Here is a 23,974-nt window from a genome sequence, read left to right on the forward strand (position 1 = left end):
GTTTCTATTGTAGATTTCTGATTATGTACAAAAAAACCACATGGTTACCATGAGGTTCATATATATTTATAGGAATAAAAAGCGTTTTGTTTTTTCCTAATGCTTGTATGATAACTGACTGGAGAAGAATTTTATGTTCCAAATAACTTTTTCAGAACTAGATAATTTTTTTTAAAACTTATGCTTAGTGCTTCCAAGATAAGTAGTATGAATCTCACCTAGAAGCTTTTAGGATTTCTTCTTTTATCAGTGTTCTGAAGTTTCTTCCTGATGCTTTAGGACTGGATATGTTCCCATTCATCTTGCTAAACATTTCCTTCACAGGAATTACGTCTTTTCTTTCTTCTTTTCTTCAATAATATCTTTGAATATTTCATTCCATATATTCTGACTTCTCTTTTTGGAATTCCTATTTTTTAACATTAGACGAGCCAATTCCCTCCTATACTTTACATCTTTTTTCTTATATCCAGTGACCCTAAGTTTTGGGTAGACTTCAAGACTCCAATTTGTAGCTCATTAATTTGCTCTTCAGCTATGCCTATGCTGACATTCAGTGGAGGAAAAAAAACCCATTAAATTTGTTTCGACAATCATATATTTTCATTTCTCACATCTCTATGCTTCCTCATAAAATGGATTTTAATTTCTCAAATGCAGTACACACTTTTATCCCTCTGAGGATATTCATTATGCTTCTTATAAAATCTCCATTTGTTTATTCTACTACTTCTTTTTTCTCAGACCTTAGTTCTTTAGTTTGATGATTTTTAAATGGAATTGATTTTCCTCAGATTTGTTGATTCTAGATCATTTGCTTAAATTTGTATCTGTTATTATTATGGCTACTGATGGTGGCAGATGGGCCTTTAGGTGGGACTACTGTGAGGGGGGTCTCTGTTCCCCCTTGAGGTTTCCGGTCACCTGGATTGTCCTGCTTCTCCATTCCAAATGTCCACATTCATTACTTGTTCCTGGGAACAGAAGCCTCTCCTTGGAAGTAGGTGTACTGAGGGACACACCTACATGGCAATCCCTATAGCAGTACCTCGAGCCCCATCCTCATTCCTGTGCCCAGCATCTGTGTCCTGGAGCAGTGCTGAGACATCTTTTTTAGTGTCTTATTCAAACAGTGTTTGGGGCTATAGTTCCCTCCTTCCATCAGATCTTCTCCTCTCTTTTTGTGTACAATCCTTTATAATTCCTGACCCAACTAGGGCATATTTTTTTTTGTTTTGTTTTATAGTGTCGCTATAGATATGTTTGCTCATTTTCTGTAATTTCCAAGGATTTGGGGCAAGTGGAGAAGACTAAAGCATGCTGCTTTGATTCAATATTCTAATATTCATTATATTTGTGGAGTTCCTCTTTAACGTGAACAGTGACAGCAGTAAGGTATTTGAATAGTAAAAACATACAGTGTTTGCATTTGGGATAAAAGAGAAGAATACAAAATCTATATGATAGCAGTGTGTTTTTCTACAAAGTTCTCTCCCACCTAAAAGTGGTCTCAGCTAGGTGAGATACAGTGGTTGCTAATTAAATGATGTGTTTGTAAGGTTAAGCCAAAGTTTAGAAAGACTCACATAAATTATCAGTGTATCCATTAAAGTTTCTCTCTTGCTGAAGTAACAGATGTGTCTTCTTTAGGAAAAAGAGAAAAAAAGCTTTACGATCCCACTTAAAAAATAAACCTATCAACATTGGATTTAGGACAGCTTTGAGATATGAGAGGCAAACAGCTCTTGCATCCTTGTGATGTGAGATCAAATGGTTTGACTCAAATGGTAGGAAAACAGGAATATTTGGGAAACCAGATTCCAAAAATAGTGGCTTTCCTTTTTCTTAACATTCATATGAAGTGTTTTGAAATTATTAGAGAGGACTGCATACTCATTTTTTTCTTTCATAATTCTTATGGGAGAAAAACATAGTTAAGTAAAAATATTATATAGAGGTTAACAATTTAATTAATTTATTAAAAAATATTTTTTTATTTTTGAAAAAGTGACCTCAAAATTACAGAGCTCAATCAATTCAATCCGTTGCTCTTGAGCACAATGAGGATTTACTATCTACATTTTCTATTTCAGCAGGTGAGCCAATAATGATAAATTATCAGTGTGGGTGATGACTGAGTTGAAGAATGAGACAAATATTTAGTAAATCTGGCTTGTAAAACAAAACACATCAAGAATTTCACTACCAAATTCCTCATCTGTTTTTGTCAGCTCTTACCCTATGTAAAATATTTCACATTAATTTGATTTCGTGACAGGCTTTTTTCCCCCTGAAGCTATGATTAAAAATTATCATGACAACATTCTTTCCTGGACCAATAAAGCAACATTTGGGAGTGGGTGAATGGGATGCGGAGAGGGGACACACACACACACACACACACACACACACACTCATGGACTAAACCAGCATTTTTATCATCCCGCAAACACAGAAAACACTAGATCCTCTCATTATCCTTTTATACCTTTATGATATAACGCCAAGTTGGATAACTGGGCAACCAGCTGAGAGCATAAATGACGTAAATCTGGGGGGTGTGGCCTGATATCTTAGGGGAAAAGCTGCAAATAAACTTAAAGATGTAGTTGCTAGAATCATTTACTGCTTTTAGAACTTAGAGGAATTAATTGTATAGCAATTAGAGTGGCACAGGTGCTTTTGTCAAGCACATTATTCTATGTTATTGGAACAGAGATCTGCTGACAATGCCATGGTCCAAAAGTATTAGTCTCTTAACTGTGACCAAAACCCTGATACATCCTCAGTACTGAGAAGCGGCCAAAGAGCATAACTGAAACCACCTGAGTCACTGAGTGGATGGAATTTGTGCTGCTGTTCCTCTGTGTGTGTCTTAACTTTAGTTCTTTTTTTAAAGAATAAATACTTTTAGTTCCATCCTTGTTTTGGAGGATGAATGATTTGGTTTAGCCACAAATTCCCTCATACCATTAGTGTTCTGTGAAAACGGAATGTCTGCTCTGTTAATCGGAAAAATTTTTTGCAAGCTATGTCTCTGGACTAGTACACTAATTTTCCAAGATACGTTGGGTTTCTCCTAATATAAAATCAATTCCTTTCTAAACTTAACTCGTGGTTTTCTGTTTGTTTGTACTAAATCTTCACTGATGTTACTAGCAGATTGCAGGATGGACCATTAATCCAACCAAAAAAGCTTTTCTTTTGTTCTTTTATAGACAAGCTTTGATGATACGATAAGGTGGGGGAAAAAAAAGGAAAAGAAAACATTGTGGGACAGGGAATAGATGGATATGAAAGCCATAATTAAAAATAAATTTTCTCTCTCCCCAAAAGAACAAGAGTGGTAACACTGAAGACTTTGAGGAAAGAGGTAGATCGACAGACAGGGATTTATGTGCGTATGAGAGTTATCCTACCGGAAACTAAATTTGTGTTTCTGTTTCTCTCTCTGCTTTAGTGGGATGGGGGCTGGATATCACTGGGAATCATCTATGTCCTCAGGGGATGTGGGTCTCACTGAAGAGGATGGCTCGTCACTTCCACATGGATGGTATTAGCTTGGAGAGATGAAGGACTGGAGGTCAATGAATCTCTTGTGTTTCAAGATTTGGGACTCTCTCGTAGGCAGTCAAGCTCCGAAACCAGGGAAGGGGTTTGAATTGATCTTTCATATCCGGAATCAAAAAGGGAGAACTTATATGCTGGTGATGTTTCTTATTTCCGAAATGTAGGTAAAGAAGCCTTCCTTGCATTGTCAAAATTCTGGACCCCACCAAAGCCCATTGGTTTGTAAGGGGAGTAGAATGAACCCTGTGTGGTGTAAGGGTTATGTGTGGTGTATGGGTGATGATGGCAGGCAGTCTGACTCTTGGGGAAATCCTGTAGATGGAACAGAGGAGCAGTAGTTGTTGGTCCCTCAAGGAGACACCGGAGCCACACTGGACATGGAATTTCAAGGGTGCCAGGAATTTCCAAGGAAAAGAACTTTATGGACTGAAGGCCTTGAACATCCCTGCTAGGCTCTGAAGAAATGAGGTCCCTCAAAATGTCAGCCTCCTTCAGAGGCACCCCTGGCCTGCCCCACAGGCTGGACCTCCTTGAGGCAGGGCTAGGTCAGCCACAGCAGAAATCTAGCTTTCAATAATGAAAGCCCCTGATGTAGCACCAAAAGGTCACAGCAGCGGTGCAGCTTAGGCTACTGGTCAGATTTCTGTCTTATTGGGTCTGAATGCCATTCCCGGACAACACCAAAGAAGCAGAGAGCCCAACAGAGCCATGGCCTTCTTGTCTCTTGGGCACTTAGAAGTTCCATCCAGTTTTGATTTAATTTGTTGAGATCAGAGACACACGACTACATCAAATGTTGTGTTTTGGAAAAGTTTCTCACAGTTAACACTTAAATTATTGTTATTTTATATTCATTATAAAATTACATTTTATGTTAATTTCATTCATCTTCATCATATTCTTAGAAAACACACACTAAACAATAAAGACCTGGTGTTCTGATCACATGTGTTTATTGAAAAAAAATTTCTAGAGTTTCCTTCCCACTCACATTACCTTATGAATTTAGATTCTCTGAACCTATTAATTTTTTTCAACTTTAACTTCTAGGAAAATGCTGCTCAATTAGTAGGAAATACCTTAGGGATACAGGACCTAGAAGAAGGCACACAGCTCAGAATTGCCAGAAAATACTACCACCAAACCATTCTCATTGCTTTAGCTCTCTTCTTCAACATCAGCCCCATCTTCCTCCTTTAAAAATCTCTCAAAGAGGGCGACTGGGTAGCTCAGTCCGTTAAGCGTCTGCCTTCAGCTCAGGTCATGATCCCAGCATCCTGGGACCAAGTCCTGCGTCAGGCTCTGTGCTCAGTGGGGAGTCTGTTTCTCCCTTTCCCTCTCCCCCTGCTTGTGCTCTCTCTCTCAAATAAATAAAGTCTTTTAAAAAAATCTCTCAAAGATAAATTTTACTTCCTAAACAATTTTTATAGATCAAAACTACATTCCACTGAAAATCAGGTAGCATCATCTATAAACCTCAGGCCCCAGGAAGATGACTGAAAGTCTCAATATAATCATAGTGGAGTTTGTCTTCCATACACATTGAAAAACACTTTTTCCCAGTAAAAGCCGAATAAACAAAGATGAGATATAAGTGCTTCAACTGCAGTTAAAAGATATTTGCAATTACATATTTTTAATACACATAAAAATAGTTGATTATTTAATGAATGTTTAAGAGAAGTCTAACCATTTGTCCTGTCTATAAGAACAATTGGCTTTGGGGCACCTGGGTGGCTCAGTCAGTAGAAGTGTCTGACTCCTGATTTCGGCTCAGGTTGAGATCTCAGGGTCACGAGAGGGAGCCCCGTGTTGGGTTCTGCCCTCAGCATGGAGTCTACTTGAGATTCTTTCCCTCCCTCTGCCCCTTCTCCTACTCTCTCTTTCAAATAAATAAATGAATATTTTAAAAGAAGAATCAATATTGATTTAACTGTGCTTTTGCTATTTAATAATATGCATTTAAAATATGTCCAGGGGAATAAATATAAGTGCTATACGCAGCATGGGATAGCAATTACTTACCCGGTAGGCTGGCTTTCAAATTCTTCTGACCACTGCTCTTGAATATCCTCTGTAGAAAGATCTACATCCCGGGTGGTGGCGAAATTGAACTCACTGCCTTCATTTCCATGGAAATAAATGGAGTTCCCATCTGACTGACAGCTATGCTGTAGATGAAAAGAGAGCATGGGGTGGCTGTGGAATTGGTTCTGTAGCTGTGTCTGTCTTACTCATGTATAATTAGAGTTTTTAGAAAAGTCAGTATATTATTCCCTCTGTGATGGACGCTCAAATCAGAAGAGCTTGTTACTTTTTTTTTGGTCTTGTTTAATTCAATTACAATTTCTTTCTAACTTATTAAGTTATCACAAAAAAGGAGTCAAGAGGCCATTTGAGCTTTGCTATTTCAGCCTTCGGTAGGAAACAAGAATATTTTAATTGGAATAATTTCCCATCTTCACCCAGTCCTTGTCGTGGGAATTACGTGTGATAATGACTTGTCATATATTTTCGATACTGTGCTTATGGGCTAAATCACACTGACCTTTTCAATATTCTATATATTTCTGGCTTGCCATTCAAGCCTTTCACAATTTGTCTGTAAATGGGATATGAGTCAAATAGCCAGCTAATCAAAACATGGAATATAGAAAAGGTCAAAGTAATCCCTGATATGATCGTATATTCTCGGCTACCTTTTGAATAAAAGTTTCTGGTGAGACCTAAGTAGTGCATGATGCCCTCAATGAAGAGCTTGGAAATCACAATCTTTGTTATTCTCCCAAAAAGCACAAGGTTTACAAAGAATAGAGAAAAAGAGTTTCCTGTGATACTTCTTTTTTAACCTATATTTTTTCAGCTTAAAGTGAATAGTCAAAGGTACGATCGAATTCTGGAGCTGAGTAATCTGAATACTTTGTAAAAATATGTTTTTATTAACTTTTGGTAGTAAGTCATATATACAAAAATACTAATAAAAGAAAGATCAAATGTCCTTTTAAGTGTCATATGCTCTTAAAATGAAATAGAAATGAAGAAAACTAATTGGACAGAAAATATCAGGCCCAGTGACTGTAAGTTGTGTAGAGCTGGGATCATGTCCATTTTGTTTCTTGCTGTATACACAATGTGTGGCTTATAGTAGAAATTTAAAAAAATTGTTGAATAATTCAATAATGAATGAATGAACGATATGGTTATGCCTTTTTAAGTGATCAATTATTTTTGTACAGAGAACTTACTATGTAGAAGGCATTAAGGAAGGTACTGGGGAGGGGTTTATAATGAAGTATAATAATACATAATCCTTGCTCTCAAAAAATCCCAGTCTCGTTGAGAGATATCAAAGATAGGTCTCAATGCTAGGCAGCAGATGGTACGTGCTAATGAGTGAGAAAAGGTGAGAATCACTGTCCAGGGCTGGTCTAAATACATAGGCTTCATGGATGAACAGGTCTTCAACCTGTTTTAAAGAATGTGATAAAAATCCAAGTTGGATGACAAATACGAATGAACGACAAAGGTGATCAGTAGGAATGATTTTCAAAATTTGACTGGAGCCTGACAATAAAAAAAATCTTAAGTAGTAGTCTTAGAGATCTCTACAATATCCTGTTGGCAGTGGTGTCCTAAAATAAGGGAGTGATGTATGCATAGAAATGTTTTACGACAATTAAGCTAGTTATGGCTGGTAAAATCAATTGAGGGAGGAATCAGAATATCATTTTAAAAGAGTAAATTAAGCTTCCAGAAGTTCCAGAGAGTCATAGCATATGATCCTGGGGAGTCATTTCACAGCACTAACATAAGACACACCCACAGAGCCTGTCATCACCCTAGATACCACTGTAGCACGTGGCATGCACCACCTCCAGAGAATCTTCTTCACACCACAGTGAATACAGATTACTCAGCAGATGCTAAACTGAGCTCTATATGTGATCCATAACCCACACAAACGTATCAAAACTGGGGTTCCGTGTATTTAACAGTAAGTAGAAACTGTCAAAAGGTGACAAACTCAAGGGTCCACTACTATTATCCTGTGAAGACTACAAATGCTAACTAAAATAACAAAGATTACTTTCCTAATAAATCCACCAAACTCTAAGTAACGTTTTTTTACAATTATCTTCACATTCTGGAATCCTGATCAACTGTGGCATTAATATAAGAATGCTGATATCCGCGCAGATGACACATTTAGTCATTGTCTAAGGAAAAGCCATACATGAAATACCTATATGTGTGAAAACAGAACATTTAATTACAATTCAAAAGGACATATTTACATAATAAAAAGAGTGACTCACTTAACATGAAACCTTGGTCATTTCTGGCTAAATATCAATTTAATTATTTCAGTTTTGGTTCTGTGTGCCTCAGAATTGTTTGTTAATATTTTAAGACTGTGTTATAAATGAGTGTTTTCCTATTCTCTCAAAATTTATATTTTTAAGATATTTGATATATATTTTAATTTAGTTGAGATGGAAAATTTATGTAAAAAAAGCCATTATAAAACTAGATATTGTTTAACTGAATATTGTTAAACTGATTTCAAAAAATTAAGATCAGTTGGTGTTTTAGAAAAACAGAAATAATTTTAAAGGATCTTTTTGTTAGTTATTTTGCTGTTACCAAATACATCAGATAGTTGAATAGATCATTTGTAATTGTATAATGATTGAAAATTATCTACCAGATACACATTTTTGACACTATGACTACAGAGCGCCAGCATAGGAAACACAAGTAATATCTACCATATCAAGGGTAAATAAAGCAATCTGAAAAAATGCTAATACTCACCTTAATTGAATGTTAATCCAATTTTCATGCTAATATAATAGGATCTAAAAACTAGTAGGATCTGTCTTTGGTTAGTTTCCATAAGAGAGATAGTGGTATGGTTTTTGGCATAGTTTTAGTATTTCTATAGTGAAGGAGTTGTTGTTTAACAGCTTGTAGTAAAAGAATAATAATGCCAGATCTAAAGTCAAACAGACAGGGCAGTGGTTTAGAACAACCAGCGCTGGTCTTTCCACTGCAAATATCCTAATCCTGTCTGTCAGGTTTAAGGGACGATTTACAGTTAGCTCTCTTCTCCCTTCCCAAATAGGCCCAAAGTCCTCTGGGTGTGGAGGGGAAAAGTACGGCTCTTTGAATATTGTCTTTTTCATAGTCTTAGTGCTGCAACCCAGTACCAAAAAAAGGTGGAGACATATGCAAAGTAAACAGTCACAGCTCAGCGAGAGGCGGCTCAACCTCCCCTCTCTCTCAGCAAGACGGGGCTGTCATTCTCTGGGCAGCAGGGCCTGGGGATGAACAGAACACACACACACACACACACACACACACACGGCGACGGATGGCTGCTCGACTCCCCACCATGCTAAGGAGATCGAGAGGCCACCTCTGCCTCTGCCTTTCTGAGTAGAAGCCAGAGTTTTCAAGGTTTGGAGTCAGGGTAATATGAACCAGCAGGGTCATATTGGGACTCTAAAACAGGGGACAGTTGGTGTGAAACTGGAGTATTTCTGAGTCATCTGAGCAGGAACAGGCAGGAACAGGCCTACTGAGAGGTTGACTGTCTACAGGCCCTGTATTTAAGAATCCTGTGAAAGGCAGGGGAACAGTTGAGGGTTCTCAGTCTGAGGATCCCTACATCAGTTATAAGGTAAGTTAGAGCTCCCTGTGAATTCTGTTTAGGATTTGTCCCAGGGGCTCAAAATCTTAGAATGGGCCTGGTTTCCCAGATGCTCTCCAAACTCAGAACTTATGCCCGAGTGCGTTTGGACGAGGCTAGAATCAGCTTGTTTGATACTGCGTCTCTGTCTCTGGATGGGAACCCCTGGCCCCTGAAATCTACCTCAGTTAATTCAGCACTTACATGAATTGAGATGAAGGTTGGGAAAGAACAAAATCCTAGAAACCAAAACCAATCAAGATGACAAGAAATGAAGACTCAGCTGCTATCCATCCTCAAAGAGTGTGAGGACTGGAATCAGAAGGCCTGTTCCCATGCGTTTGCTCTACTTAATAGCTACATGGCCTTGTATAAGTCAGTTAACCCCTGTAGGCCTCAGTTTCTCAGGCTATAGAATGACGTCAATGATATCTATTTCCTAGAGGTGCTGTTAGAAGCACAAGTTATATTACCCATGGAAATGTATTTCTGAAACGTCTGAGTGCTATACAATAATCATTATTTTATTTCTGGATAGATATTTTTTTTCCAAAAATAAAATGCTATAGTCCATACTCTTAGCAGTATGTGAAAGAGAAATAGAAACATGTGTAAATCTATTTTTAATTGTGTTTCTCATTAGAATAGTCATTAAAATTCTTCAGGTCAACTTCAAACCTTTAGTAAAATATAAAAGAATATGTCCCACAATCCCATATGGCAAAAATACTGCAAACATTCATTCACATTTAGGGCAGGTAGAAGCTTCAATGAGAACTTTAAAGGCCCTCCAAATTTTGGCAGATTACCAAAAATTCTCCAAGGACAGGAAAACTTATTAATGCAAAATGCCTGTTGCCACCTTTTCTTTTTTTTTACAGACAAACTTGCATTGTGTAATATCAGTATACTATGTTAAAAATCCAAGCAAAATGTGCATTGAAAGTATGAAAAGAATTTCAGAAAACTGCTCTCAGTGATTTTTAATACCCAGCTGTTTTTGTTTAACTCATGTCATTTATATGTAATAACAATTAAAATCTAAACAAGTTCAAAAGACAGTTAAATGTCTAATTTTGTAAGATACACAAGTTCTTGATATGATAAAAACAAGAATATTTTGGAATTCAGGAGTATTTTGAGTATACTAAAACTCTATCAAGTTTTTTTTTTTTTGAGCAAATGATCATAAAATTTGATTTCCTGAGTTATAGCTTCTGACTTATGGTGACTACATGTCAAGTAACTAAGCATGTATTGGGGGCGAAATAAAGGTATAAATTCTGAAGATGGCTTTAAATATTTCTATTTCTAGCTCTCCTAATGTGCATTAATTATAATTATTTTTACTTTGTGTCACTATTTTAGTACTGATCAATGACATATACTTTGTAGTTCTAAGTACCAGAGATCTCCAATTTTTAAAAATCCCTTAAATATAGTCCTTATTTGCTTCTATTTGTCAATCGAAAATATTTTCCTACTTTGCAGCTAAACGGGTTTCCTTTACTTGAAAAGCAGAACACAGTGTAGCTAAGTGACAAGAATTTGCCATTCAGAAAAGCATCAACAGGAAACATCCGTGCAAATTCCTCAATATAACAAGTCCTTGGCCACAATTCAGGATAGCATTTTTCTAAGGTTGCTCCCTATCCTCTGCTGCAAATGTTAATGACTTCACCTCTGTACTTGTAAAAGTACTTGCAATCGCCCCCCCCCCATAGTTTAATTAGGTTTTCATCAAAGATGAACACTGAGGCACCTCTTAATATTATCTCCCTTGGGTCTAATGGCCCTGATGCTTCTTTCAGGCATGTGTAGCCTTACAATTTATTTTTTTGACGATATCCTTTTTGTTGGAATGAGTATATTGGGCATTTGGGCAATGCCAGCTTGCAGAGAGCTGGTGGCAGATGGAATGAAATCTGCCTGGTATGCCTTCCCCTCCACATGAGCAGAGAGCCATCCATTTCCTCCATTAAGGAGTTGTCACTCAGCCCACCCAGCTGGAAGACCATTTTTGATAGCCAAGCTGGCTGGTGGCAGACAATTCAGATACAAAGTGCACTTTAAAAGGAAGCTAAAACATCATTTGTAGGAAAATTGAAAATGCATGGCTTCCACCACAGCCAATGTTTTAATGACTGTAATATTTTAAGTGATTATTTTTGCCACTTCAGATTGCTCCTTAGAGAGGAGAGGTTTTTTAATTAAAATCTAGGCAATGCAAATAGATGAGATATGAGGAGCAGAGGAAAGAGAAATAAGATGAATAAAATTAATTAAAATGGCATTGTTGGCAGAGTCATAAATTAGCCAATATCTGGCTGGAAATAAAATATGTTGGTAGAGGAGTTTCTGGCTTACATTGAGATGTGTGATTGAGTGTTTGGAAATTGACTGACTGATAGCCTACCTATCATTGTGTTTCCTAAGCCTTTCTCTGTGCGAGAGCTATTATCATATAGAAATACATATATCCTACATCCTGGGTCAATGGTCTTTAAAGGTACAGACTTTCATGCTATATTTAAAAATATCAAATTGAAGGAGAATGATTTCTCTCATGAGGCAAAATGAATTTCTGTCCTTTTCCACACATTCGATTTCTAGGTAATTTAATGCCAGTTAAAAAACTGAAAACTTGGCTATGAACACAGTCCAGGTGTAGGAGGGCTGACGTGCATTTTCTCTAGTCGACACAATAGATTCAACCATGCTGAGTGAATTTGAGGGAGCTTAAAGAGTATTTTTTCTCATTATTTTCTGGATTTATTGAGCATTCACATTTGAACCACTTTGTACCAAGATTCATAAAGATTCGATTTATGGTATATTTTGTGACAAGTGTATAATTACTTGGCAACAGTTATGACAACTCCAAAATGGCAACAGTGACAGATTTGAATTGGAGTAATGAGAGTAAGAATAACAATGTAAAATTCCATGGGGCGGTTGTTAACCTTGTCTATGGAGATCAACTTGACTTTCACAGGGTCTGAGGTTTTCGGACTTGCCTTCTCAAATTAAGGCTGAGGATGCCAGGTACAATGTGGGAGGCTATAAGAGACGGAGGGACGAAAGGGCTGACTTTCTAGTAAAACACACTTGGCTACAAAAGTCAAAACTGATCTTAAGAGAAGCCATTTGGCCTCTCTGAGCCTCTGTCTTTGCATCTGTGAAATGGGAGTAATTGTGAAGATTAGATGAGATACTGTAGGCCATGCCTCCTAAAGATTGGGGAATGTCAGGAAGTTGGTAAACGTTCATTGCCCCCATCTTCACTCATTCGCTTAACAAACCTTACTTCATTCATTCGCTTGACAAACCTTCCTTCCGTGAGTGTCACTGGGCAGGTTACCATGCTATGTCCTGTGCTAGGCACAGAAATGATGAAAAATGTTATACGTTTTTGACGTTCATATAGAGCAAAATAGATCTCACTGAACATTGAGTTAATTAGTGAGTAAATGTGTCAGCTTCAGACCAAAAACAAACAAAAAAGGGTGCATCCGTTAGGGAGGCTCTGGCGATTTGTTTGACTAGTCGCTTCCAGTAGAATTTATCAAAATTATTTGATTCCGTGTTATTGCCACCCTTGTCATGGTGATTTGGCTCAATTCCATGTTTCACTAATGCTATTTCACATTAATTACTGTACAAATAGGCAGCATTGGAGGGAAATTGTGAAAAGCACTACTTACGTTTAACCCTTCATCCCCAAAGTACTCTTATTAGCTTGACAAATTATATCCTGGCTCCTTCTACAATATTATGCACCCACCTCTTGGGGGAAACATGACAATAAGAGCAATGCAATCCAAAGTGAAGAACATCCCAAGCAAAGGGAATTTAGGTAGACAGCATGCAATTAACCAGGCTGGAATCTGGCCAGAAAAATCATAGTTAACGTTCCGATTCTTAATGGAAAAAGACATGGGAACATGGACCGGCCACAAGTCTTACTGAGTGCAGGTTGATCGTCATTAGAAAGCCGGGACTCAAATCCCTCAAGTTACACACCAGATAGTTTCCAGTACAGTGCTTTGCAAAGCACATTTCTGGAAAGTGTATCTGATTTCCTCCTGTTCGTCCTTCTACTGTAAAAAATAAAATAAAATCATTGAATGGATCATTGAAACCTTCTTCTGGGTGCTTAATTTCTGGAAGAAAAGTTGGGCATTACAGTAGGAGAGTACTGACCTGCCAGGGGATTATATCCCCCAAATCCTACATTTAAAAGTGAACTCTGCTTTGAGTGTGATCACCCCTTTCACCATTCATCTGAGGGTTTTTTTATTAGCCACAACCTGCATGAAGACTTTACATTTTCAGACAAATTAATTTACATGTTTTCAAAATTGGGACATCATGACCTTTACTCTGCATTAACAATTCCACAATTTATGACAAAAGTACCAGACAGGTGACAGAAGACTCCAGAATGAAAGCTCCCATTCTTACTCAGGACTGGATATCTGCCTAGCATCCACTGGGACAATGAATTTGGCAAATGCTTAATGTACAAGAGCTATAAGAAAATTAATAGACTCTCCTGTTCTGACTTAATGCTTCCCCTTAATGGGTTGTTGATTTACCTAATGGCTGTTGTCTTCATTAGGGCCTTTGGTGTTTGTTAAACAGGAAAATTGTCATTATTACTGCATATTTATCAACAGTAAGTGTAGTAAAGAGGAAGCAGTCTGCGGAAGTAGGAATAGAGAAAACAGAGTAATAGAGAAAAACTAATAGAGAAAAGATTAACATACGACCCTTCTAAATTCTGTCTACTTAGTTATTCCAAATCCCTGGCCAAAATTTGAAAAACTTAATAAATTACTTTTTAGGAAATTCCTTTTAAATGGACTCTGAGAAACAAACTGAGGGCTTCAGAGGGGAGAGGGGTGGGGGAATGGGATAGGCTGGTGATGGATAGTAAGGAGGGCACGTATTGCATGGAGCACTGGGTGTTTGTTATACACAACTAATGAATCATCGAACTTTACATCAGAAACCAGGGATGTACTGTATGGTGACTAACATAATATAATAAAAAAAAATTAAAATAAAAAAATAAATACACGTGATCAAATCACAGCCTATTCTAAAGGACAAATCTTCCTCACAGAATCTGTGACATTTAGCATTGATTTACTTCCCAACACGAGTTGACATAAATGTGTTGAAGGAGTAATCTGGAATTCTTTGCTAGCCACACAATGAACTCGGGCAGTAAAGAGAGAAAGATTAGCAGGTGCAGGCACAGCAATCAGAGTGGGAAGAGTTCTTAAAAATAAAAAATACGCGGAACGGCACCTATCTCACAGTGATCTGCATTTAATCTGTGGGTCAATTCCAGAGTCGACAGAAGCCAGTGATTTATGCCTTTGCAAGCCGAGAGTAACCAGGCTAGCTGAGCAGATATTAACATTTATTAATGGTGACTGAGCAAACACATACCCTCTCTCTCTCTCACACACACACCAAAGAGTCACGAATGATACATGCTTTCAAAATACAAATTTTTGGCTGCCACCGAAGATGAGAGTAAACAAACAAAATGAAACACCTGCCGGACGAAGAGTCGTCTCCATCACACGTTGCTCCATTTGGGAACCCTGCTTCATGGGGTACTATCAAAGGATGAGGAAAACAGGAAAAAAAAACACAAAAAAACAAAAAACCCAAACCCAAACCCTTGCTCACAGCCCTTTGCTCATCGTTCGTCCCTGGGCTCTCCTGGGAGTGCTCCACTGATCTTTGCGTCTCTTCTCTGACAGCGAGTTACGGAAAGCAGGCTGCTAGCGGCAGGAGCTCCAGGCTGGCCCGCCACAAACTTATATTTAGTGTTTTTCTTTGACCTTGAAATTAAGGATGTTCTCAGATCGTAGGATGTATGTTTGAGGAGCTGGAAAGAGATGGCTTTGATGGATTTGTCCAGATGTTTCATGAGTGACTAAGGAAAATGGAGTGCTAAGCCTCCATTTACAGACACTCAGTGTTTACTGACTACAGATGCAAAACTTGGACGATAAGGCTTTCCTCATAGTGCATTCATGACACGCCATCATGACTACTCTTCCTATTATCGTTGTTACTATTATTTACCCTCATAGGGTTACTATTATTATTCATTATTATTTAGCATCCATACTAGCGCAAGTGTCATTCCTGGATATGAGACTCCTACCCAAGGTGAAAGGCTGATCCTTGATACTCTAAGTCTTAATTGGAAAGGGCGAAAAAATGGATCCACTTCCCTTAAACCTTGATGGCAAAACCAAGACCACCGTAACAGAGCTGGAAACCAGAAGCTGCCCTAAGATGAATCGCTGCCCTGCTTCAGGCAGGAAGAACGTGCCTCCCGCTTTTGAATGTGGCACAGACACCCACACCCCCTGACCGAGAGACGCAGTCCTGCGGGGTGGGGGATGGCAGCCGTGGCAGCACTTGGCTATTCTAGCAACTGCGGATGAACTGGCAGAGCTCACTCCATGTCTTTTGAATAGGAACGACGGACACAAATAATTCTTGATTCTTCTAGAAATCATATACAAAAGTTACAAAGGGTTGGGGTATTCTGTAAACGAAGGCAAGATCATCTTAACCAGTAACTGAGACAGGTGATTCCAGACTGAGTAGGCTTCAGTCGGCTAGCCTCATGAGCCCACGATCCGCTTATTCTGAGACATTGCTAATGAGGGTGGTGCTCTGGGGAGCTTTTTAACTTGCGGCACTGTGTTTATTGGCATTTAGAGCCCCACCTACTTGGTCATGAACAAAGGGCTGCTTAGGGATTTGCGGGAAATAAAACATCATGATGGTAATTAGAAGCATAAGAATGTGGTGTGCCTTTTCTTCCACATGGGCAAGTTTTCTGGAAACACATTGGAAGATGAGTCAGGCAAGGCCATGCACTCGTAAAGAGAATGGAGGAGAAACACAGAAGGCTGAAGAGGAAGAACAGATTAATTCCATAAGCTCTTGCAGCTCACCAACCCCAAATCAAAAAGCGCAACAAATGGAAGGCCAGATTCTATATTAAAAGCCAGTACTGTTATCCATCTATTTTATGTTAATTACCCAAGAGCCAACAGATGGGAATGGCCTTCTACCAACCCAGGGCAGATTTAAACTGGTGACCTATAATTGCAATTCTCCAGATCACATCAACTCCTTCAGCTAATTACTCTATTTGGTCTTATATCATTCTGCCCTACTTGAGATAAACAAGAACAGGCTCAGATGCAATGAATTAAATATTCCCGAAGAAACTGAACAAAAAAAATCTAGAGAAGACAAGGAGAAATATGCACTGTGAATGTGAATCATTTTCATCTTTCCCATCCGACCTGACACCCTCAGACATTATTTTCGAGGTCATCAGCTAGGCAGTTTACATACTCACTACTTTCTATTCCCTTGTTTCATGAACAGTAGCATTAAAAAAATAATTTGTTGTTAATAATAGAAACTATTAATAATTCTGATTATATGAGTGGCATTGAAACTTAATTCCAGTGGAAACCATTTCTTATTTTGATTGCCAAAGGTTACATGTACGGGCAACACTTGTGTCCAACCTAATCATTTTAAGGCATTTGATTCTGTTACTCTAGTGACATATAAGAATGACATAAATTGTGAGGTCTCTATTTTTTCTATCCTGTTCTCCCCCACCTCATAATCACAGCTATTGGCTCCATCCTTTGCCTTTTACACATTTTCCTCTATGTTCACTTTCTTCTGGAGCCTAGTCTCAAAGTTTCAATAAAGAGGACACATATTTATTACACCCTTTCTATGTGCCAGGGACTGTTCTAAGGGTTTTATATGTATTTTCTTATTTAATTACCACAGCTTGGGGTGGGTACTATTATTATCCCTGTTACACACATGAGGATACTGAGGAACTAAGAGATTAAAATAAGTAGCCCCAAACCACATGGCTAATAAATGGTAAAGCCAAGATCTGAACCCCTGTAGTTAAGTCCATTTTCTGAATAGTTGTACTGTCTCCAGTTCCATTCACAAAATTTTCAGCTGCCTTCAAGTGATCAGTGAATATGAAATTCATTTTCTTTCCTCATAAACTCGATCTTCTGGTTATTTTTTCCACCTTTTCATTCATTCCGTTAACACTTAACAACAATCCATCACGTGCCAAACAATGGAGACTCAAAAATGGTTGAAGCAGTCCCCGAGCTTAAGAAGCTGACCTTCTAACTCGGGAGACAGAAACATAAATGGAAAGCAAGGTTGTAAATGCTCTCATAGAGGTATATGTCCCATGTAAGAGAATATTGAAATGGAACTACTCCACGTTCTAAGGTGAGGGTGGGATGGACCAATTATAAGGACCTAGTGAAAGAGGTGGTAAAAGGGCTTAGTTACTCATGTTGCAGGGATACAAACTCAAAGTTGATGTAAGTAGGAAGCTGGGCAGCAGAGAAATGATTTCTTTAGAGAAGGCTGGTGGTGAACTATGTGTCCCGCCCAGGACCTCCTGAGGGGAGGAAGGTATCTTCTTCCCTCCTCAAGCCTGGTGCGTTGGACTTGAAGGACAGCACTTGGATGGTATGCTGGATGGGCCTGGACGCATGCCTGAGGCTGCCTGGAGGATGGCCAGGTAGGAAGAGGGCTGCGCTTGGAAGTAACTACTCTCCTCTCAATCATGGATCCAAGGTGGATGTTTACTAGAGAGTACACTTGGGCCCGTGGACACAAGAAACAGCCTAGTTTGTCTAAGATCCTGCCCCAAATGGCTCCCTGGAGAGGCAAGAAGCCCCCAGTGGAAACAGACCGTGGTCATTAACCCGAGGCCCCATGGCTGGAAGTGGAACCAGACATACGAGATGCATCAAAGAACAGCAGGTGAGAGATCCCCAGCATTAGTGAGGAGTGGGGAGATGTCCAAAGAGCCCAAAGGTAGACGGAAGAGAGAGCCAGCTTTGATCGCTTGCCAGGCCACCGGATCAGTAATTTCAGTTTATAACAATATCTGCCTCCTGCCTCTTCTGCTTCCTCCACACTGAGCCCTAGAGGGTTCAGAGGCTGAAATGCATGGGGTGGTGAGGAAGGAGAAGGAGCTGACCACTGCCATCACTCCCACTGCAGCACACTTAAGCCGGAGGAGGAGAGAAGCTATGGATGAAGCTTGGAGCTTAGATGATTATGGTGAACCGATCATATGTTATTGAACTGGGACTGTTTGAGAGACTAAAATGATCGGATGGCTTATTTGGTCTCTCAGCAGTCTTGGGACCTGCAAAGAGGACAGAGATAAAGAAGCTCTCAGACTGAACCTGAATGGTCACTGGGGGAAACAAAGAGACCTGTTTTCCACAGCCAGTCTCCAACCCCAATTCCTGCTTATTCAACCCAACAGTTACACCAGGACAGAGAGGAGGAGACATGAACAATGCACAAAGTTCACACAGACAATGACTTTGGAACTGGGTCCTTAAGGAGACCGGGGAATTACTAGGCAGAGAAAAAAGAAGGTGGAAAAGCATGTCTAAAGTGTAGGAGTGTGAAATTCTGTGTTGTGTTTGTGAGGCTGGAGCACAGCGGAGCAGGAGAGGAGGATGAAAGTTAGGAGGGGCCTGGACTAAGGGGCCTCGGATTATATGCAAGGCCCCCACGGGAAGCCTTCAGAGGCTTGAGTATGGAGGGAGCATGATGTGATCTCCGTGAAGGAATGATGCTGAAGTTTTTGTTAGTGGCATCCCTAACATGTGGTCCTTGCCTCTTAACACCCTTGTCCCAGGCAGTCTGGTGCCATGACAGTGTTGGTTTCTCTTTCTTTAGCATCTCATCATTGTTACACTATATTACCCCCTGCACAGGATACGCAAATGCCTCCTGCCTCCATAAGGAAAACATGTTAATACTCTCATCCCCTTAAGTTCACTTGAGGTCAGAAGTCAATACCTGTGATGGTCCGGTAACCAGGACCATGAAAACAAAATCAGCTGGAAGAGTGTGGAGGAGAAGAAAGAGGCCAGTCCTTGGGCTGAACTTACTAAATTCTAATGTATAAAAATCAGTCATCTGGAGGAAGGAACATGCAGTACAAATGAAATAAAACTGGAGCAAGATGATGAAATAGGAGAAAAACAAGAATCTTTTAACCTATAGTCAGAGAGTGATACGGAAGAAAATGGGCGGATAATTTAACACATGGATGTTGGGAAGAAACACGGGACAAACAGAATCACACCGGCTTGTATTTACCACCTGTAAGAGCAAAGCCATGTGGTGAATGAAATCAAGATCAAGTCTGATTCCTCTAGGTGAGTCCTGGCTTTTCCATGGGTGAGAGGGATATTTTGGACAAGTTACTCAACACCTCTATGTCTGCTTTCCACATCTGTAAAATGGGACTAATATAGCACATGCTTTATAGGTTTATAAAGATAAAATTATGAGATTATATACATATATATATAAAATCCTGTGTATACGTGTGTATATGTATGTCTGTGTGTATATATGTGTGTGTGTGTATGCATGCATGCACCTGGAATGTTAAGTGCTCAGAAAAAAAGTAGCCCTTACTACTTAGACTAAGAATACTCTGTCTGTGCTTGGACATTTTTTCCGCGTCTAAGCTCTATTTTGTAATTAAGCATACTTTCTCAATTGCTGTTAGACTCATTCTTTGATTTAGTTAAGATGTAAACATCTTGGAGACTTTTACTGAACATAGAAAAGGTAATACATAGGTAGAGCAAGGAAACAAACAATAGTCCTCAAAACTAAAAGTCCAAAATAAAGCAATGTTTAAAACATGCCCTGTGACCAATAGGAACATGGAGATATGCTTACGCTTTTTAATTGGTTGTAGTTTTTGTTTCGGATGCCACCAAGCGAAGGAGAAATATTTAATGAAGAAGTTGCATGCAGTTTAAATAAACAATTTTTATTGCTAGAACTCCAAATCACTTGGCAAAAGCAACTTTTTAATGCTCCGATGTTTGAGCCAGAAAGCAAAAGGGTGGTCATGCAAATGAGGTAAAATGATAATTCTCAGATTATATTACTGCAAAGTTTTAAAAAGAATTTTCAAAAAGAAACATCAGAGAAAAATTTCTACCTGATAGCCAGTCAAAGGGCATGATAGATATCAACTACAGTAGTTTTTTTCATAGGTCACCAGGCAGGTCTCAAAGGTGTGACTGGTAAGTTTGGGAGTAAGATGATGGACCACAAAGCAAAACTATTAACCCACACAAAGTTGTAATTTAATTGAATATCACTGCCGAAGCAAAACCACATTTCATGCATTTTTATCAGGGGTGGTAGTAAAGTACAATCCATTAAGAAACTGAATGGCTAATTAGATTAGTATAACAGCTTGTAAAACAAGGCATAAAAATTGCATTTATATAGTAAAGGGTACTGAGTCCAAATGATAAATGATCATCATGGGAAAAGGATGTGAATCCCAAGCCCTGAGGTCCCCATGTGTTTCCTGGGTTTTCGTGGCTTCTTGCCAATGCTGAACAACATCGACAGAAATCCTACTTAATCAAGTGGTAGTGGGATAGGATGCGGGATATCCTTACAAAGGTTCTTCTCTACACCCATATGAAAGGAATCCACGGGCTCTCTTTAAAGGCACAAAGGTTTTAGAGTCTTTGTCAGAACGGATTTCCATAAGGTTTACTGGGTGTTTTCTCACAGTGAGCAAGGATGATGCCTGTTCCTAATGCCAGTCAATCGTGTGATTTCATCAACTTCGAGTAAAATGTCTAGCGCTTGATTTGCTAAGCAAGAAGTTACTGTGTCAGGCGAGTTCCTGTGTTGAAGGGTTCTAAGTAATTTGGAATCACTTTTCTAGAATTTGAAAACATTATTAAAAGAAGGAGAGCATCTTAGCTGTTTATGTCCTACTTGCTGCTACTTTTGTGATTTCACCTCCCCTGAGTTGCACATTGTACCAGTGAGTCACATTTAAAAAAATTCTCTAAGCTGTATTTGCACTTGATTTTCATATCTTGGAAACTTGAGAGGGTCCAGTTGAGGGTCTAACGGCATTCTTTATATTGCCTAGGCACAATTTCTTCTTCCACACCCTCTCTCTGGGCAGGCAAGCCCATGACTTCAATGTTCATTCAAAAGGCTGATAATTGCCAAACTTCCTCTGAGTTCCTGATCGCTTTATCTAACCTCCCACCAAATATTTCTTCTTGCCTGTCCCCAGGATTATCAAAATCAATATGTCCACAATGTATAGCATGGTGACTATAGTTAATCATACCATATTGCATATTTGAAAGTTGCTAAGAGAGTAGATCCTAAAGGTTCTCATCACAGAAGAAAATTTTGTAAAAATGTGAGGTGATGGATATTAACAAAACTTACTGAGATGATCATTTTGCCATATATGCAAATATTAAATCATTAAATGGCACACCTGAAGCTAATATTAAACATCAAGTACACCTCAATTAAAGAAAAGATCAACATGTCCAGAGTGAATCAACTTCTGTGAGCCTGCTTCTCCTTCTATGTTCCTTGTTTCCATGAATGGCACTGCCGTCCACCCAGCTGCCCAAATCTTGTCCTCACCACCTGTTATTCCCTCATCATCTCAGTTGGTCCTGAATCTTCTCCATCCCCTCTCCTAAAAAATCTCTAAAATCCCTCCACATTCTTCCCTAAGTCTGACCAACATGGTCCCCCTACCTGCACTTTCTCCCTTCTGGCCCATTCTCTATCCTCGAAGGTATATTTAAAAAATCAAATATGATTGTCATACGTATTTGGAGCAATTCAGTGACTCCCTATCACCTTCAGGCTAAAATTCAAGCTCCATAGCAGCTTGCAACATCTTCAAGGTTTTGTCACCGGCCATATCTCCACATTTAACTATCATGAGTCTCAACTCAAAATCTGTTAGACAACAGATTGAATGTCGAACATTGTCTAAGACCTTTGCCTTGTGCTCTCGCGATCCAGTCTTTATGGATGTGATTTCTGATTCTAGAAACACTATTCTTCCCACCTGGCCAACTCCAAATTACCTTTTGGTCTCTGCTTAGATTCCCAATCTGGAGCACCTTCTTAATCCCTTGAGACTGGATTCGGTATTGTCTATCGTGCTTCCGGAGCTCTAAACTTTCCCAGCAAGTCATAGAAATTGTGCTGTTTGTATTTGCGTGTTGACACGTCTAACTACACCCACGAAGTTGACAGCCACGTGAAGGGAAGAAACATATCTGCCTTTTTGTGGTCATATTCCCTAGGTTCAGCCCAGGACACAGCACAGTGGGTCCTCGAAGTTACTTATTAAATGGACGAATAAGTGAATATTTTTTGTACCAATGACACCCCATCCTTAAAAGAGAAGGTAACACAAATAAGAATATTATTTATTCCTTTACTAGTGGATTTGGTAAGCTTAGTTATATTTGTCTGGTCTGGTTGATTAAGCTTTAGGTTTTAGAGGGAAGGAGAAGAAACAAAAAAGAGCTCAAACCTTAACTGTAGCTCCTGGGAAAAAAAGCCAGTTGCCCGTGTCTACTGGATCAAGACTGTCTTCTAAAATGACTTGTCTGTGAGCTGAGTTGATGATCAGGATGTTATCCAAGGCCCAGCAGGCTTCATACACTTCGCCTACATGGAGACTTTCCTGCTTCCACTGAAACTGGACGTTCTCGCCTTTGGCGTCTTGAGGAAGGTAGAGGATATGGATGATGGCGCTGACGTTGGAAGGGGCTCTGGAACATAGGGTGAGATAGGAATTGGTGCCATATAATAAATGAACGATAAAGTTCAACAGTATCCATTTTTTCTTTCTTGTAGATCAATTTTGTTTTTTAATTAAGATTGTAGTTTCATTAGCTTAACATGATATGGACTGCAGATTAAATACTCAGAATCCTATAGCTCTTAAATCTTTTGTTCCTATTAAGTGATGACAGTTTAAACATTAAATGTCTTTGAGAGCTCTTCTTTTAACACAAAGCAAACACTGAGTATACTCAAGTAAGCCAGTAAAGGAATAATCAAAGAGAAAATAGCACACACTTCATGGTTCCTGCAAAAAATCAGTGTTTCCAGCACGGTTTTTTGCATGTGGTAGACAGTCAATCACGAAAAACTCAAATAATCTCATGGTTGATTTTATTTGATGCTAAAAAGAAAAAATAGAAAAACTATAAAATTTTCTTAATTTTGATTCTTTCCTTGAAATTGTGTATCTATGAGAAACCATTACCGCATGCTATTTCATAATCCATGTTGAAAATAGTTATTTTATTTCTAGTAACCAGATACATTTTTGTTTTCTCTATATCAATGTGAGATTTGCCATGAAAATTAAATGCTCTGTATAATTCTTCACAACTTGATGCAGATCAATCTTTAAAAGCTTGATATAATTTAACATAATTTTTATAGTATGTCTGTTAGAATCCAGGCCCTTCTGCTATATGATAAAGTATTTTTATTAAATATTTTATTCTACCAAAGTAGAAACCTGCTATAGTAAAAATGATTGCTTTAGCCAAGATTAAAAGTGGTACTAAAATGCAAACTAGTAGTACCCTGGGCTTACTATAAATCAGTTTTGAAAGGACCACAGAAAAGACATATTTTTCACTCACCAATGAAGCACATATATATCCAAAGAATTGTCAGTGTAGGTTATAGATGGTGTACCTTATCTTTAGGGGTAATCAATTGCCTTTTCTTTTAAAATAT

The 23,974-nt window shown here is 38.7% G+C and overlaps 1 protein-coding gene across 2 annotated transcripts in view; it reads right to left on the reverse strand.

Annotated features, from left to right (window-relative positions):
- RELN (reelin) overlaps positions 1 to 23,974 on the reverse strand; it is a 475,458-nt gene that overhangs the window by 185,096 nt on the left and 266,388 nt on the right. For both annotated transcript variants that reach the window (XM_040644349.1, XM_040644350.1), the window contains exons 10-11: positions 22,749 to 22,989; positions 5,596 to 5,741 (exon numbers count right to left, since the gene is read on the reverse strand). In XM_040644349.1, the coding sequence (XP_040500283.1) occupies positions 5,596 to 5,741; positions 22,749 to 22,989 (387 nt within the window). The remainder of the gene's footprint in view (positions 1 to 5,595; positions 5,742 to 22,748; positions 22,990 to 23,974) is intronic.

The sequence above is a fragment of the Ursus maritimus genome, unplaced genomic scaffold (genome assembly GCF_017311325.1).
Source record: "Ursus maritimus isolate PB19 unplaced genomic scaffold, ASM1731132v1 scaffold_3, whole genome shotgun sequence".
Lineage (NCBI taxonomy): Eukaryota > Metazoa > Chordata > Mammalia > Carnivora > Ursidae > Ursus > Ursus maritimus.